Source organism: Eurytemora carolleeae, unplaced genomic scaffold (genome assembly GCF_000591075.1).
Source record: "Eurytemora carolleeae unplaced genomic scaffold, Eaff_2.0 scaffold442, whole genome shotgun sequence".
In the NCBI taxonomy this organism is placed as follows: domain Eukaryota; kingdom Metazoa; phylum Arthropoda; class Copepoda; order Calanoida; family Temoridae; genus Eurytemora; species Eurytemora carolleeae.
In genome coordinates, this window is record NW_019396383.1 from 47457 (window position 1) to 60676 (window position 13220).

Here is a 13220-nt window from a genome sequence, read left to right on the forward strand (position 1 = left end):
GCATAAAACAAATTCACTAATAATTATATTTTTGTTTAGAAATGAGTTGGCGTTGCTTCAACCCTACCTTGAGAACTATATACATCCTTCTCATCCTTGTATTGTGTCAATTATTGGAAACTGGACTAAACAGGGAGGAACATTATCATCCAATAATTATTCACAGGAAATAATTTCCTGTCTTATACTCTATTTTTTATCCTTGTATCTTTGAAACCTGATGTTTGTAAACCTTCAATGTTTTAGACGATTTATTATGCTACAGGGTGTCCCACGAAACATGCCAGTAGCAAGACAATTTAAACGTCGTCTTTGAATTTGCTGTATTCATTTGTCAAGCTAATTTTAAGAGTAAAATTCTGGAGATAATGATCACAAATTATCCTTATTCCTGGCATTTCCTAAATGTGGTCTGCCTTTTTTGTGCTTTTAAAGTTACGCGAGCTATAAATAATTTCGTTCATAATTCGACAATTTTGTTTTAAATAACAAAATTGAAATCTGAAAAAAAATTTAATATCTCCGGCAATATTGACAGCACAAAAAAGTCAGGTTAAAGAATAAATCTTGCGAATAAATTCCAAGTTCAAAGACGACTTTTAAGTTGTCTTGCTACTGTCATGTTTCGTGGGACACCCTGTATATCAAATAGTCTAATTTAGAAGCACTCTATAAAGGCACCATGGGTTAAACAGATTTAGAGTTTGTGGCAAATTATCAGTTTCTTTTATTATACCAAAATAAAGTATTCATTATCATAATTTCTAAGATTGTTTTTTTTTCTTTCTGCAATATATATTTGGGCAGAATAATATTAATAAAATTTATTAATTGTTTAAAGTAAACATTCGAACATTCGACATAGTTTCACGACAAACGGAAACATCGACTAACAAATTGTTACTTAAATGACCCCTTCTAAAATTAGTTCTTTTAGGGCCACCCTGTATAAAGGCACTATTTTAAAAATATTTAGAGTTTGTGACAAATGATCAGTTTATTTAATGATAGGAAAACTTTTAAATTACTTAATATATTGATAATAATAATACACAATATATTCCAGGATGAGGAGATAGTTGAAGAAATGATAGAAGCTAAGGTTGGTGTAAATACTATTCCATAAACTAGCTATATTTAGCTATATTTAAAAACTTATCAAGTAAATATTTTTTAACAAAACAAGGCTTTTAAAACCCGCCTCTTTTCTAGTGAGAATTTTATTTTTTAACTGTTGCTTTTCAAATTGACATTTGTCATCATAATGTGCAAAATAATCGCGGATTTGTCTTTAAAATTTGTAAAATTGTGAATCTTTAAAAGAATTAAATGTCGACATTTTTTTCAAGCAAAAATTTTGCAAGTGCTTTAGATTCAAACAGACAGACAATATACATATAGATTGATACCAAGATGACCAATAAAATGGAAATGGATCTAAATACCTTTGCAACCTTTGATATTTCAAACTTTGATTATTCTATCTATGCGTATAATAGTTTGAAATATCTAAGGTCTACGACATTGGATTACAAAGATATAGAGATTAGAAAATTGCAGAGTTTGTGGCAAAAACTCAACTCCTTTAGATAATATTAAATGAGATTGAAACAATGACTCTGAAGAATGGAGAAGGACTGGAGGACTGTCATCTTATAATTACTAATCTCAAGACTCCACAGGAAATATTTTTAGAATTTTTACAAATTTAAGAATTTTACAATATTTTAAAATTCAGGAAGAGTTGGAAAACAAGTTTTGTATTTCTAAAAGGTAAATAATACATTCATGAAAATAAAATTTAAAAAATAAACTTTGTTTTAAGAAAAAGAGAGTGCGTGTTCATCAAAATAACCGAATCTACAGTTGTAACAGGTTTAAAATTATAAACATACAAATCATTTCATCAAAATATTGTATACATATATATGAATTATTAAGTCTACTCGGGACAACAAATTCTGTTGAGAAATTATGTAAGATTGTACATTTGTATTTGCACATTTTCATAGTTTTTATTTTGTTAAGTAAAATGCAAATAATATTTTATTTTGTGTTAATAAATTAAAAATTATGTTTTGACAAATATTTAATTTAATAATTTAAGCAAAATACTATATTTAAAGAAACATCTATATATATATATATATATATATATATACATTAATAGATCTGACAAAGTCTAGTCTTGAGATTCAGAAAACTGATGATTTAAGTATTCTTAATCTTTATTTTCCTGGTTGTGGACAAATATACAGGTCAAATATATTTTATATTTTCTTATTTTTCCTTTTTGTTTAACTTTAAAACAGTTAAACAATATAATTAGTGATTTTAAAGTAAAAATTATTAATTTTTAACTAACTATCTATATTTTTATATTTATCTAGAAATATGTGGATATTTAATCATAAGCATAACAGAACTACTAGGTATAGGATTCTTATTTATATTAATAGATTTTTTATAATCTATAAGAATATACAAGTTTACAAGATGAAATTAATTAAATTGTTTGAAAATGTAGTAACAATATTTCACCACACTCCCTTATTTGTAAATATAAGAACTATATGTTTTAAAATAAATATTGGTCATCCCTCTACAATATGTCATGTGTTTATTTGTATGTTAATGATTAATTTCATTTAGAAATACAAGGCTTAAAATAAAGCATCTGTGTATGCTCAAGGGGGTTCCACGAGATAGATTTGATTCTCTCCAGGTTATGTATTGAATTTTTTATATCATAGATTTAGAGGGACTGTATTTTCAAGTAATACTCCATGCTAAGATGGAAATGTCCGATTTACTACGGTACCCTTGAAAGCTTTGTCTGATTAAGCTTGAATAATATATCAATGTTCTTGTTTCTTAAAGCTGTTTCTCTTCGAAAGTAACTTGCGCTTTCCTTGTTTACAGGAAGCAACAGGAGAAACTCACAATAATCAAAACTTTTCGAATCAGAAAAAGGACGATTTCTTCCATATTTTAGATATATATAATTAAGGTTTCAAGGGTACCATTGCAAATCAAGGCATTGCCCAATAAGTGGTAGTTCCTCCCCGGAACATTAAATGGAGAGAAAAAAAATTCTGGTTTAAAAAGAGCCATTTTTGAAGCTAAGAAAAGTATTGATTAGGTTAAAGATCTTGAGGGTATTAATGTTCGTGTGGAACACTTTGATATCTACTGGTTTTACAGGTATATATATATATTTATATCAAGGGTTTGTTTCATATTATCTGTCTGATTTTTAATATATAAATGTTCTAAAATAAATTATCACAAAGCAATGGAAAAGATGACACATGATCATTGTCCTTAAATTCAATTAATATAATATTTGACATTGTTAAAAGTCTAACCACTTGCTTAACGATTTACCAATATTTTCAACTAAAATGTTTTTGAATGGTAAAGATATAAAAAAATTGCTAATTTAAAAATCAGAATGAAAATTGTTCAATCAGAGCAATGTTAAAAAAGAAGGATCCAAGTGAAGGCCTGCGTTTACAAGTGTGAAACAAACCACTTTCAAATATCATAAATATCACATTTTAGATTAACATAAAAATATGAATTGTTTAGGGCCTCATACAATGGAACAAATAAGAATGGAGAAGTGATACCTTCTGGACCAGATTATTCAGCTTTTTATATTTTTGCTGAACATTTTGGTCTGAGCTTTACGATGAAAGTAGAAGATCGTTGTATTTTTGGTTATGATTCCAACTTTACAGGGGGATGCAAACATATTGTTGGCAAGTTTGAGTTAACATTGATAGTTCTCTAATCCTTGAACATTTCAGGGGACATTAGTTTCAAACCTGATAGTTCTCTAATCCTTGAACATTTCAGGGGACATTAGTTTCAAACCTGATAGTTCTCTAATCCTTGAACATTTCAGGGGACATTAGTTTCAAACCTGATGGTTCTCTAATCCTTGAACATTTCAGGGGACATTAGTTTCAAACCTGATAGTTCTCTAATCCTTGAATATTTCAGGGGACATTAGTTTCAAACCTGATAGTTCTCTAATCCTTAAACATTTCAGGGGGCATTAGTTTCAAAACTGATAGTTCTCTAATCCTTAAACATTTCAGGGGACATTAGTTTCAAACCTGATAGTTCTCCAATCCTTGAACATTTCAGGGGACATTAGTTTCAAACAGCAATTACACTTAGGGTCAGTGTTTGGAGCTAATTTCCCCTGTATTAAATTGTTTACTTAATACTTATAATTAAAAAAGCAGTATTTTGATAACAATGGCATTTCCTTAAAATGGGTTTGAGTGAAAAATTTATAAATGCTATTCAAATTGTAAAGTTGAATAACCGGTTCAAGCTTAAAGTCATTTATTTAGTGTACATTCTTGAAAATTGTTCAAAGCAAGGACTCAAAATCCAGTGAAAGAAATTTATACCCCCTGAAAGTCACTTGCTCAGTAATTTTAAATTTTATTTATCCATTAAAACATAATTTGATGATAAGGTAAAAAAGATAAACAAATGCAATAAACAATTAACAAGCTGCAATATTAAAAAATATTTAGATGATGAAATCTTTGCTTATATTCATATATCTGACACATATCTATTCTATGGACCAAATCAAACAGATTTTTTCAATAAAGTAAATATAATACTCATCTCCAATTCAGGAACAACCTTAGGTAATATTTCTCTTACTTAAAGGGACTGTAAGCATAACTTTAAGTGACCCTCCAGGCAAAGATAGACGGCTGATTTACAATGAAAGTTTAATCTGATCAAAAATGTGGAAGATAACTTCATTTTCTGATTTGGAAATGTTTATTTTTGTAAACTTTGTTGTAGCCTAGATTGTTCTTAATAAGAATGAACAGTCCCTTGAATACAATCGGATGCCAGAGGATCAGTACAACCCGAACCTTAGAAGAGTAGACACGTAACTATACACGTCAGTCTGCCACTATCGTTCCGGGACTTGTACAATGTACAACATACAGCGAACATACAGCATACAGAGGGAACCTAACTGGACAAGCTGCTTAGAAGAAGATGAATCCAGCTTACATCAATGAAGCTGATTTAGATGTAGATGAAGATATGGATGAGGATAATGTTGCCAGGTTGCAAAGATAAGTAATTGTGTAAGGGTTAGCTCCGAGTGATGGAGATAACCCGATGTGCAATGTTATCAGGTTGCAAAGATAATTGATCCTATATAAGTTATATAACTTGAAGTGTGATCTTATCAAAGTTTGCTAATTTAAGTTTGCCAATTTATTGCACATTTTTAGTAGTAAGAGAATACTACAACTTATTCATTATTTCTTACAAGCAAGTTTTGCAGAGAAGCCACACATAAAAATAAACAGATTAAATAAACAAAAACATGGATATATCTAATCCATACCGTTTGTATGTAGGGTCACTTGAAATTACGTTTACAGTCCCTTTAAACGAGTATTTTACATTTTTTAAAGATTTTCTTAAATTTTTAATACATTTGATTCATGAAATATAAATGTGATATGTAAGTAACATGAAAAATTAAAAATAATTTGTTTAGAAACAATTTGTGATCAAAATATCTTGTATTTTTTAAGCTTGTCCTCTTCCTCTCAAGAAAACGAATTTTTTTCAAATAATTCAACCTTTCAGCTTTGAGGTACAACTCATATTTATAGAATATGACAAGATTTTAATGAGTAACATAAAGATTGTTTAATGTAAAGGTTTGGATAATGGTGATATGTATTACTGCAGGATCAATATTGATTATGTTTTCTTTAGTAGTACTTGATGAAAACCTATTATCTTATGGTAAGCATAATACAATTCTAACTTTAATTAAAATCTGAAATAGCTTTTCTGTAATCCTTCTGAAATCCTCACCAACAATTTATTCAAAAGTTCTTAACTTTCAGAAATGAAATAAATCTTGGAAAATATGAAGATGTATTTCATGCCGCTGTTTCCTTACTTTAGCTTTTAAATAATTCTTTGACGGAAATCATTTTGCATCAATTAATATCAGTCAAATAAAAGAAGAAAAAAAATTTCAGAATTCTTTTATATTGATTGGGGTTTTTTAAAATCATTTAGATTCTAATATATCTCTAATTGATGTGGGTTTGTATTCATTTGGAGCTTACTTCCAGGAACCCTTTCATGTCAAGATGAGAAATGGTAGGCATTTTGAATAAGCATTTATTTTACAAAGAAGACAGGAAATTGAATATTCTTCAATAAATATGAACTTCATCATCAATATCTAAACTTGTTCTCAAATATCTGTATTTTCTTTCGTAGTACTCTACACATTCCACACTTCACATAGGGGTGTATGTGTGCCGAGAGAAAGATTTGGGATTCAATAGAACAATTTCATTTTTTGTACCTTTCATCTTTTACTGTTCTGAACAATGAACTGACCCGTAACGAAAGAATCAGTTTTAGACAAAATCTTTTTTAAATAAAAAAACTAAATAGAAGTTTTTATTATTTTATTTGTCGTTTCATTCACAAAGGTAGGACGATTTTTTTTTGTTTCAGATAACGTGTTTAGATAACAATCCTAACAGTTCTTAATATTATAGGAAAGCGATTTATTCAGTGCTTGCAGTTTTTTTGGCTGTTGTGGACATTTTTTATAATGGTTTCTTGGCAATGTGATCTAAGGTTGATGATATTTTAAAGATTTTGATCTATTTCTTACTCACTGCTTCTGAATCCATAGCATACTAAAAAATTTACCTTTCCACTGAATTTAGTCCAACATTTAATTGTTTTGTTAAAAAAATATCTTGCAAGACATTGTAGTTTTTTATATCAATTCACAAACACTGGTATCTATAATCTATATATAACAAATCAACGCTAGGGCATTAAATGTAGAATATGCGAATATGGTAAGAATAAAAATATTTATAATTTTTTTAATAGTTTCTTAATTTTATATGTATTCATGATAAAAAACAAATCCAGGTAAAAATGTGCAGAATATATAGATTGGGGGGGGGGGGGTTAAATGGATTTAGATTAATCAACAATAAATTTGCTCTTGCCATCAGTTGCTATTAGCAATATAGCTATAAATCTACTAGGGCAAAACTAATGGCTGCCGAGCACGAACCTGAGATATCTTCGGTACAACAATTCATTACTCAGTCAAAAAGAAAGGTAAAAATTCACCTTGGACCAATCAGGGTTAGATGAGCTGAGTTCGTTTTCTTCAATTTTTATTCCATCTTGTTTAGGTCCATAACTCACCAATTTATATCAAATTATAATAATTTATTTTTTTACACCCTACATTTGCATTAGGCAGCGTGATGAAACTAATGGGAAGTCCTTTATATATTTCTATTTATATAAAAGTTTTAATCTCTCTTTGTGTGTTTGTTTGTTTGTCCGATCATGACTCATGAACCCCTCGACCGATTTGCCTCAAATTTTGATTGAGAACCTCAGGAGAATCACGGAAATGTTCTTATTTTTCCGGTAAAATCGTTTAAGTGTGGGTATTATATAAAGTAGTCATCTCTGTTTGTCTGTCTGTCTGTTTGCCTGATCATAATTCACAAAGCCCTGGATCGATATTCCCTAAAATTTGCTTGGGGAACTAAGTAGAACCATGGGAATGTACTTAGTTTGGTTTAAAAAGGGAAAACTTAGTTTTTAAATAATGTTTTTAAATAATGTTTTTTCTACTTTTTTCCAGATGTACATTGATGTAGGCTATCAAAAGTATGTGGAAGCATCTCACAAGGGATTTCTTGACAGCTTGAAGTAATCCGATTCGAAAATTCTAGAATTTGGGGTTTAGAAATTATTGGCTTTTAAATTGATTAATTATATAACTGATTAATTTTTCTAAATTTAGATATCAAGGACGACATGTGATCCGGAAGTAAGAAAAGTTATTTATACATTGTTATTATAACTCCCCCCCCCCCAGGCGGGGAGGGTCCCAAGAATCCCAAAATGAAAAATATTGGAATATTGTAATATTATTAAAATAGTTTTGTACAATTTTGCATTTGTCTTGGATAAAAACCTTTTTTGATTTAAAGTATCGTAGCACCAGTCTGTCTTGTCGTTCAACGCAGCATGTGCGCGTAATTCCTTTGGGTTTCTTGCTTCAGGGTTATTGTGAACAAAAAAACCCCTAAATGTTGAAAAGACGATATTTGTGTACTATCTGTTATTTTTAATTAATCTATGTAGAAGACCTTCTCATCTAAATTTTCTAATGACAAATAGGAATATCCTTTTAGATAAATAACACGTTTTCTTATTATAAAAATCCAAATCTTGGTTTCACAAATTCTACCTTCCACCTCCCCAGCTGGTCATTAACATACAATTGACAATTCCCTGTAAAAGAATCCTGGGGGGGGAGGGGGTAATAATTCAATCATTTCCCCCCCTCTGGAAAATGATTTATATCAATATCAATGTTTTGTATAAAGTTTTTAAACATAGTCATACTTGACAGTGCAAACATTTTTCAATGTTTACTATTGATCATGATAAGTGTATGTAAATTCAATACATGGGTTATCCAAATATACCATTTCTTTCCAGCACAGTTCATCAAGAATACAGTTAAAATCACGTACATATTATTTGGTCTTAGTGGAGAAGGAGCAGATACCATTACCAAAAATGGAGGATGTGTTATTGTTGATATGAACACAATGAAGCACTTGATATTTCAACAGCAGCTGAAAACTGGAAAGGCAAGTACCTCTGATTCTGCAATAATAAGAATATCCAAAATCAGGATCTTTTATGCAGAATCTTTTACAAGTTATCCAAAGCACTGACTTTGTCCAAGGTGTTTTGCTTATTATCTGTTTACATTTTTGGTATGCTTGTCACAATCTCAAATTTTTGCAACCTGTTAATGGAAACCTTATCTAATATAATTTAAGTTTGAAAAATCAAAGTTTTATGATACTTGATTGCAAGTTTATAGGAATTAGAAAATTTAAGTTTGTGGCTTTCCCTTTCAATAGCTTAAAATCTACTTTTGTTTTCATTTGTTGAATATTGATTTTATATTTTTTAATAATCTGCTTTAGACAATTAAAATGGAATTTAAAAACCAATTTTTAAGATGACTTTTATCAACTGTAATGAGTTCTTAAGCTATAAGCCTTGAATATTTTGTTGTAACACCAGGGATGGTCATATATTAAAAAAATGCATTTTAAGAAAACTCCAAGTTCTAGATATTTTCATTTATCAAGTATATACTGTGTCACAATTTTCTGTACTATCCATTCATATAATAATATATAACTTATTCAGATAACTTTATCATTGTCTACTGGGCATGGTGGATTGGGTATTATTGTACCTTTGACTAATCAAGGTTGGATGTATAAGAGAAATGGAGATTTTCTAGAAACCATTCAGAGGTTTATTACTACGCTAAAGGATACAGGTTTATGTCATTAGACAATTTTGATTTCTTTCCAATATTGCTTTACATTTTTCTCATTTAATACTGACTTATTTCAAACCTATTTGATTTATCTAATATTAATTTTTTTATAAACTTTTTTTAGATCTAAATATTTATTTTGTAGCAGAGATTAAGATATTACAATTGTATTACAAGTTTACAACTTTCTTAAATGGAAAAACTACATTATTTATTTTCTATATAAATGATTCATATGATAGACACAGATTAGACTTTGAATGCCAGTGCAATATTTCGCAGCTGACTCCCCCGTCATCCATTGCTGAGAAACAACAGAACTTCCTGTAGTTATTAACCAACTGATATTTAATTTGGTTGTCTACTTTTTCATATGCTCTAATTGTGTTGTGTCTAACTGGGCAAACTGTACAATCTTTTTCTTCACAGAAAGTAAAAACTGGGTTTGCAATGTTCACAGGTGGTTTTAGTTCGATTTCAAGTTCAGTTTCAGATTCTGGACCAGCTTCAGTCTCAAGTTCAGGTTCAGGCGCAGACTCAGTCTCAGGTTCAGGTTCAGGGGCAGACTCAGAATCAGGTTCTGGTTCAGGCACAGACTCAGTCTCAGGTTCAGGTTCAGGTTCAGGTTCAGGCGCAGACTCAGGATCAAGTTCAGGTTCAGGCGCTGACTCAGGATCAGATTCCTTAGTAACCTTGGGCCTGGAAAGAAGATTGGTGTTAGGTGTTGATGGTGTACATATCCAATCAAGCTGGGGAATAGGGGAGGAAGTGATGGATGAAGATCTAGCTCTTTTCATCTTGGCTTTCCTATCTTCTAGTAGAGGAGGTCTAGCTTCATTCACGGGGTTCCTTACAATCTTCCATGGGCGCCCGATTTCCTGACATGGGGACTTTGACACATCCCGCAAGGGTTGTCTAGCTTCCTTCAGGGGGGACCGCACTTCCTTCAGAGGGGACCGAACTTCCTTAAGGGGGGACCGCACTTCCTTCAGAGGGGACGCACTTCCTTCAGAGGGGACGCACTTCCTTCAGGGGGGACTGCACTTTCTTCAGGGGAGACCGCACTTCCTTCAGGGGGGACCACACTTCCTTCAGGGGTGACTGCACTTCCTCCAGAGGGGACCGCACTTCCTTCAGGGGAGACTGCAATTCTTGCTGGGGTAGTCTCACTTCCTTCAGAGTTGACATCACACCTCTGTTTCTTCTCCTTCTCCTGTTGACGGGTTGAGAAACTCTAGAAAATGAGAAAAATTCTTCTCCATCTTTAGTCCACAGGTTAAGCTTGATATCCAGTCCTAGATCCACTCCTTCCCTATACAACTCCAAGAGTTTATGTGTAATTCTCATTGTTTATGTTTTAAACTCCCCACCATAGCAACAGCTAGCTGGGTCAGCTGGTATCAGGCTAGGAGAGAGAGAGTCACAAAGATGTGTTGTTGCTAGCAGGGTTAGGGGGAGACTGATGACAGTAAAAAGTACAAATTATGATAAGAAAATTACTGGGTAAAACAAGACGAATTTTATACTGTCCAAATGGAATAGAAACATTCCTACCTGCAATTAGACATTAAAGTAAAGATTCTCTTGCTTTCTATATAAACATAAAATATTTACCCCTCATTTTTAGGGTTGATGTTACAGATAGAAAGAGTGCACTTGGGAAGAGCTCTGAGGATAGCTGAAGGGGAATCTGAACCTGAACCACTTTATATGGAGAGCTTTTATCTTGTATTCTTTATCTACTTGGGTGGCATACTGGTAGCTTCTCTTTCCTTTATCTATGAAATTTGGAAAAACAACGAGAAAAGAAATTTAATTATAAATCTTAAGGAAAGTGTCTCCACCTAGCTTTGTGTAGATAAAAAAAATTATTTTTATCTTTACTTATAACTTTTTGTTTTTTTAATCCAATAAATTGAAGAAAACTTTTTTATTCTTAACAGGTCAGAACTCAGAATTGCCTAGTGAGGATAGTGAAGGTAGTGAGGGTAGTGATGGTAGTAAGGGTAGTGAGGGCAGTGAGGGTAGAGGGTAATGAGGGTAGTGTGGGTAGTGAGGGTTTCCATTTTCCTGGAGTTTAGAAAATTTGTATATTTAATTTTCGATCATTGCCTCACTACCCTTAGATTACATTTCTTTCAGATTTTTCCTTTGAAATATTTAATTTTCTACCTCAGTTTAAATCTTTCCCGAAGTTTTAAAGTTGGAACAAAATATTTTCTGCTTACTTCTTTATTGAACATCTGACCCAAAGCTTTGAAAATTGGAAAAACTAGTTTTCGGTTCACTACTATAGCAAACTTTATCACAATCAGGTCATATAGATACTAATTAACATAGATTCAGTAATGTTATTTTTCAAAGATAAATGGTTCCATTAAAGGAGTGAATCATGACATCATTATCATTTTTTGTTATCTTGCAAGATCCTCCTATGCCAAAAAAGGCAGATTCTTGCTGAACCGAAGATCCGGCCTTCCCATGCTGATGGTTTAGATTCAAGAGATGTCTCCAGTTCAGTATCAGCAGGATTCTCTGTAGTTTCAGAAGATACAATTTTGACATTTATAGAGTTCTCAACTGTAGATGCAGCTGGGTTACTAAATAGAGAAGCCATATTCATCACTGCACAATTACTAGTTGAAATATATTTTTGAGACATATAAAAAGATTTTCAGCCATAGGAACTAGTTAATTGTTGAGCCGAGGCTCCATTGTCTTCAGCAGCAGTAGCTGATGATTTTCTGAATGAATGGAAAGTTTAATCCTCTTCCAGGTCAGAATTGAAATTCTTTGCTATTTTGCAAGAACAACAAAAATTTAATCAATTATCAGAAGTTGAAATTCTTGGGCAAAATTGTTCACTGTTTATTTGATGTCAAAACTTTCCTGTCCAAAAAACACGGCCAGTATATCTATATTCAATCTGTTCCACATAGATTTTGACAATAGCTGCCCAGTCAATTTCTGAACTTGAGTTAGGTTAAGGTTCCAAAAAAAAAACAAAATGGAAATTATGAATTTAAACCATAATATTGATTATATTGAATATAACCTAGAACTTTGTTGGTCCAATCTTTGTTTGGCACGTTCATGAACCACATAAACTCCTTCTTGTCCAAAACAGATTTTTTCCAGAACCAAGGTCATGACCTTAGTGTGTCCGAAATAGGCGATAATAACCAAGGCTTTCCGAACAAGCCAATATGGACTTCTTTCACATCTACATCTAATGCTTTGATGATAGATTGCAGTCTTGGATACTGTTGGAGAGATTTACTATATTTCCCCTTACAAACAGAATTCAGCATGCTATAAGTAGTGCACAATGTTGACTATATTGATATTCTTTGGATGACTGGTTTCAATTTCTCTCTATTCTTCTATGACTCTTTATTTAGATGGTGTTGATAGATTTTCTAACAGTTTAACAAAAGATAAAGGGGGAGAAGAGAGTGTGGTTTAACTGAAATAGATTGTAGTATTATAGCAATAATATAACATTGATAAGAACAATTTTCAAAATGATTTCATATAAATACTTACACGAGTGTCATCTATTCAGAAAAGAAATCAAAGTATGTCTACATCAACGTCCGTAGTTGGTTTGGGTCTTACTGAAGCTATACTCAGGATCCAGGTATACACATTCACATAGGCTTTATATGGAGTGCGCACAACAATTGGAAATGCACATATTCTATATAGTAAAAATGGGAATAGATCAAATGCCTAATTTCAAAACATTGATGCAGAAAAACCTTTATCCTGTCTTCTT

At 31.6% G+C, this 13220-nt stretch overlaps 1 protein-coding gene and 1 long non-coding RNA gene across 2 annotated transcripts; both read left to right on the plus strand.

Moving 5' to 3' along the window:
- Positions 1 to 1593: 1593 nt before the first annotated feature.
- On the plus strand, positions 1594 to 4473 carry LOC111702133 (uncharacterized). Its single transcript, XR_002765363.1, has 7 exons — positions 1594 to 1773; positions 1826 to 1875; positions 2171 to 2258; positions 2391 to 2432; positions 2653 to 2725; positions 3143 to 3204; positions 3592 to 4473. It is a non-coding gene; the product is annotated as an uncharacterized LOC111702133 (long non-coding RNA).
- A 77-nt stretch (positions 4474 to 4550) lies between these two features.
- LOC111702138 (uncharacterized) lies at positions 4551 to 9157 on the plus strand. The gene is made up of 10 exons (XM_023473717.1): positions 4551 to 4676; positions 5595 to 5656; positions 5724 to 5811; positions 6094 to 6177; positions 6588 to 6669; positions 7095 to 7170; positions 7712 to 7779; positions 7874 to 7900; positions 8630 to 8732; positions 9113 to 9157. Exons 3-10 carry the CDS (start codon positions 5733 to 5735, stop codon positions 9155 to 9157), a joined length of 564 nt encoding a protein of 187 aa, XP_023329485.1. The 5' UTR covers positions 4551 to 4676; positions 5595 to 5656; positions 5724 to 5732.
- The last annotated feature ends 4063 nt before the right edge of the window (positions 9158 to 13220 follow it).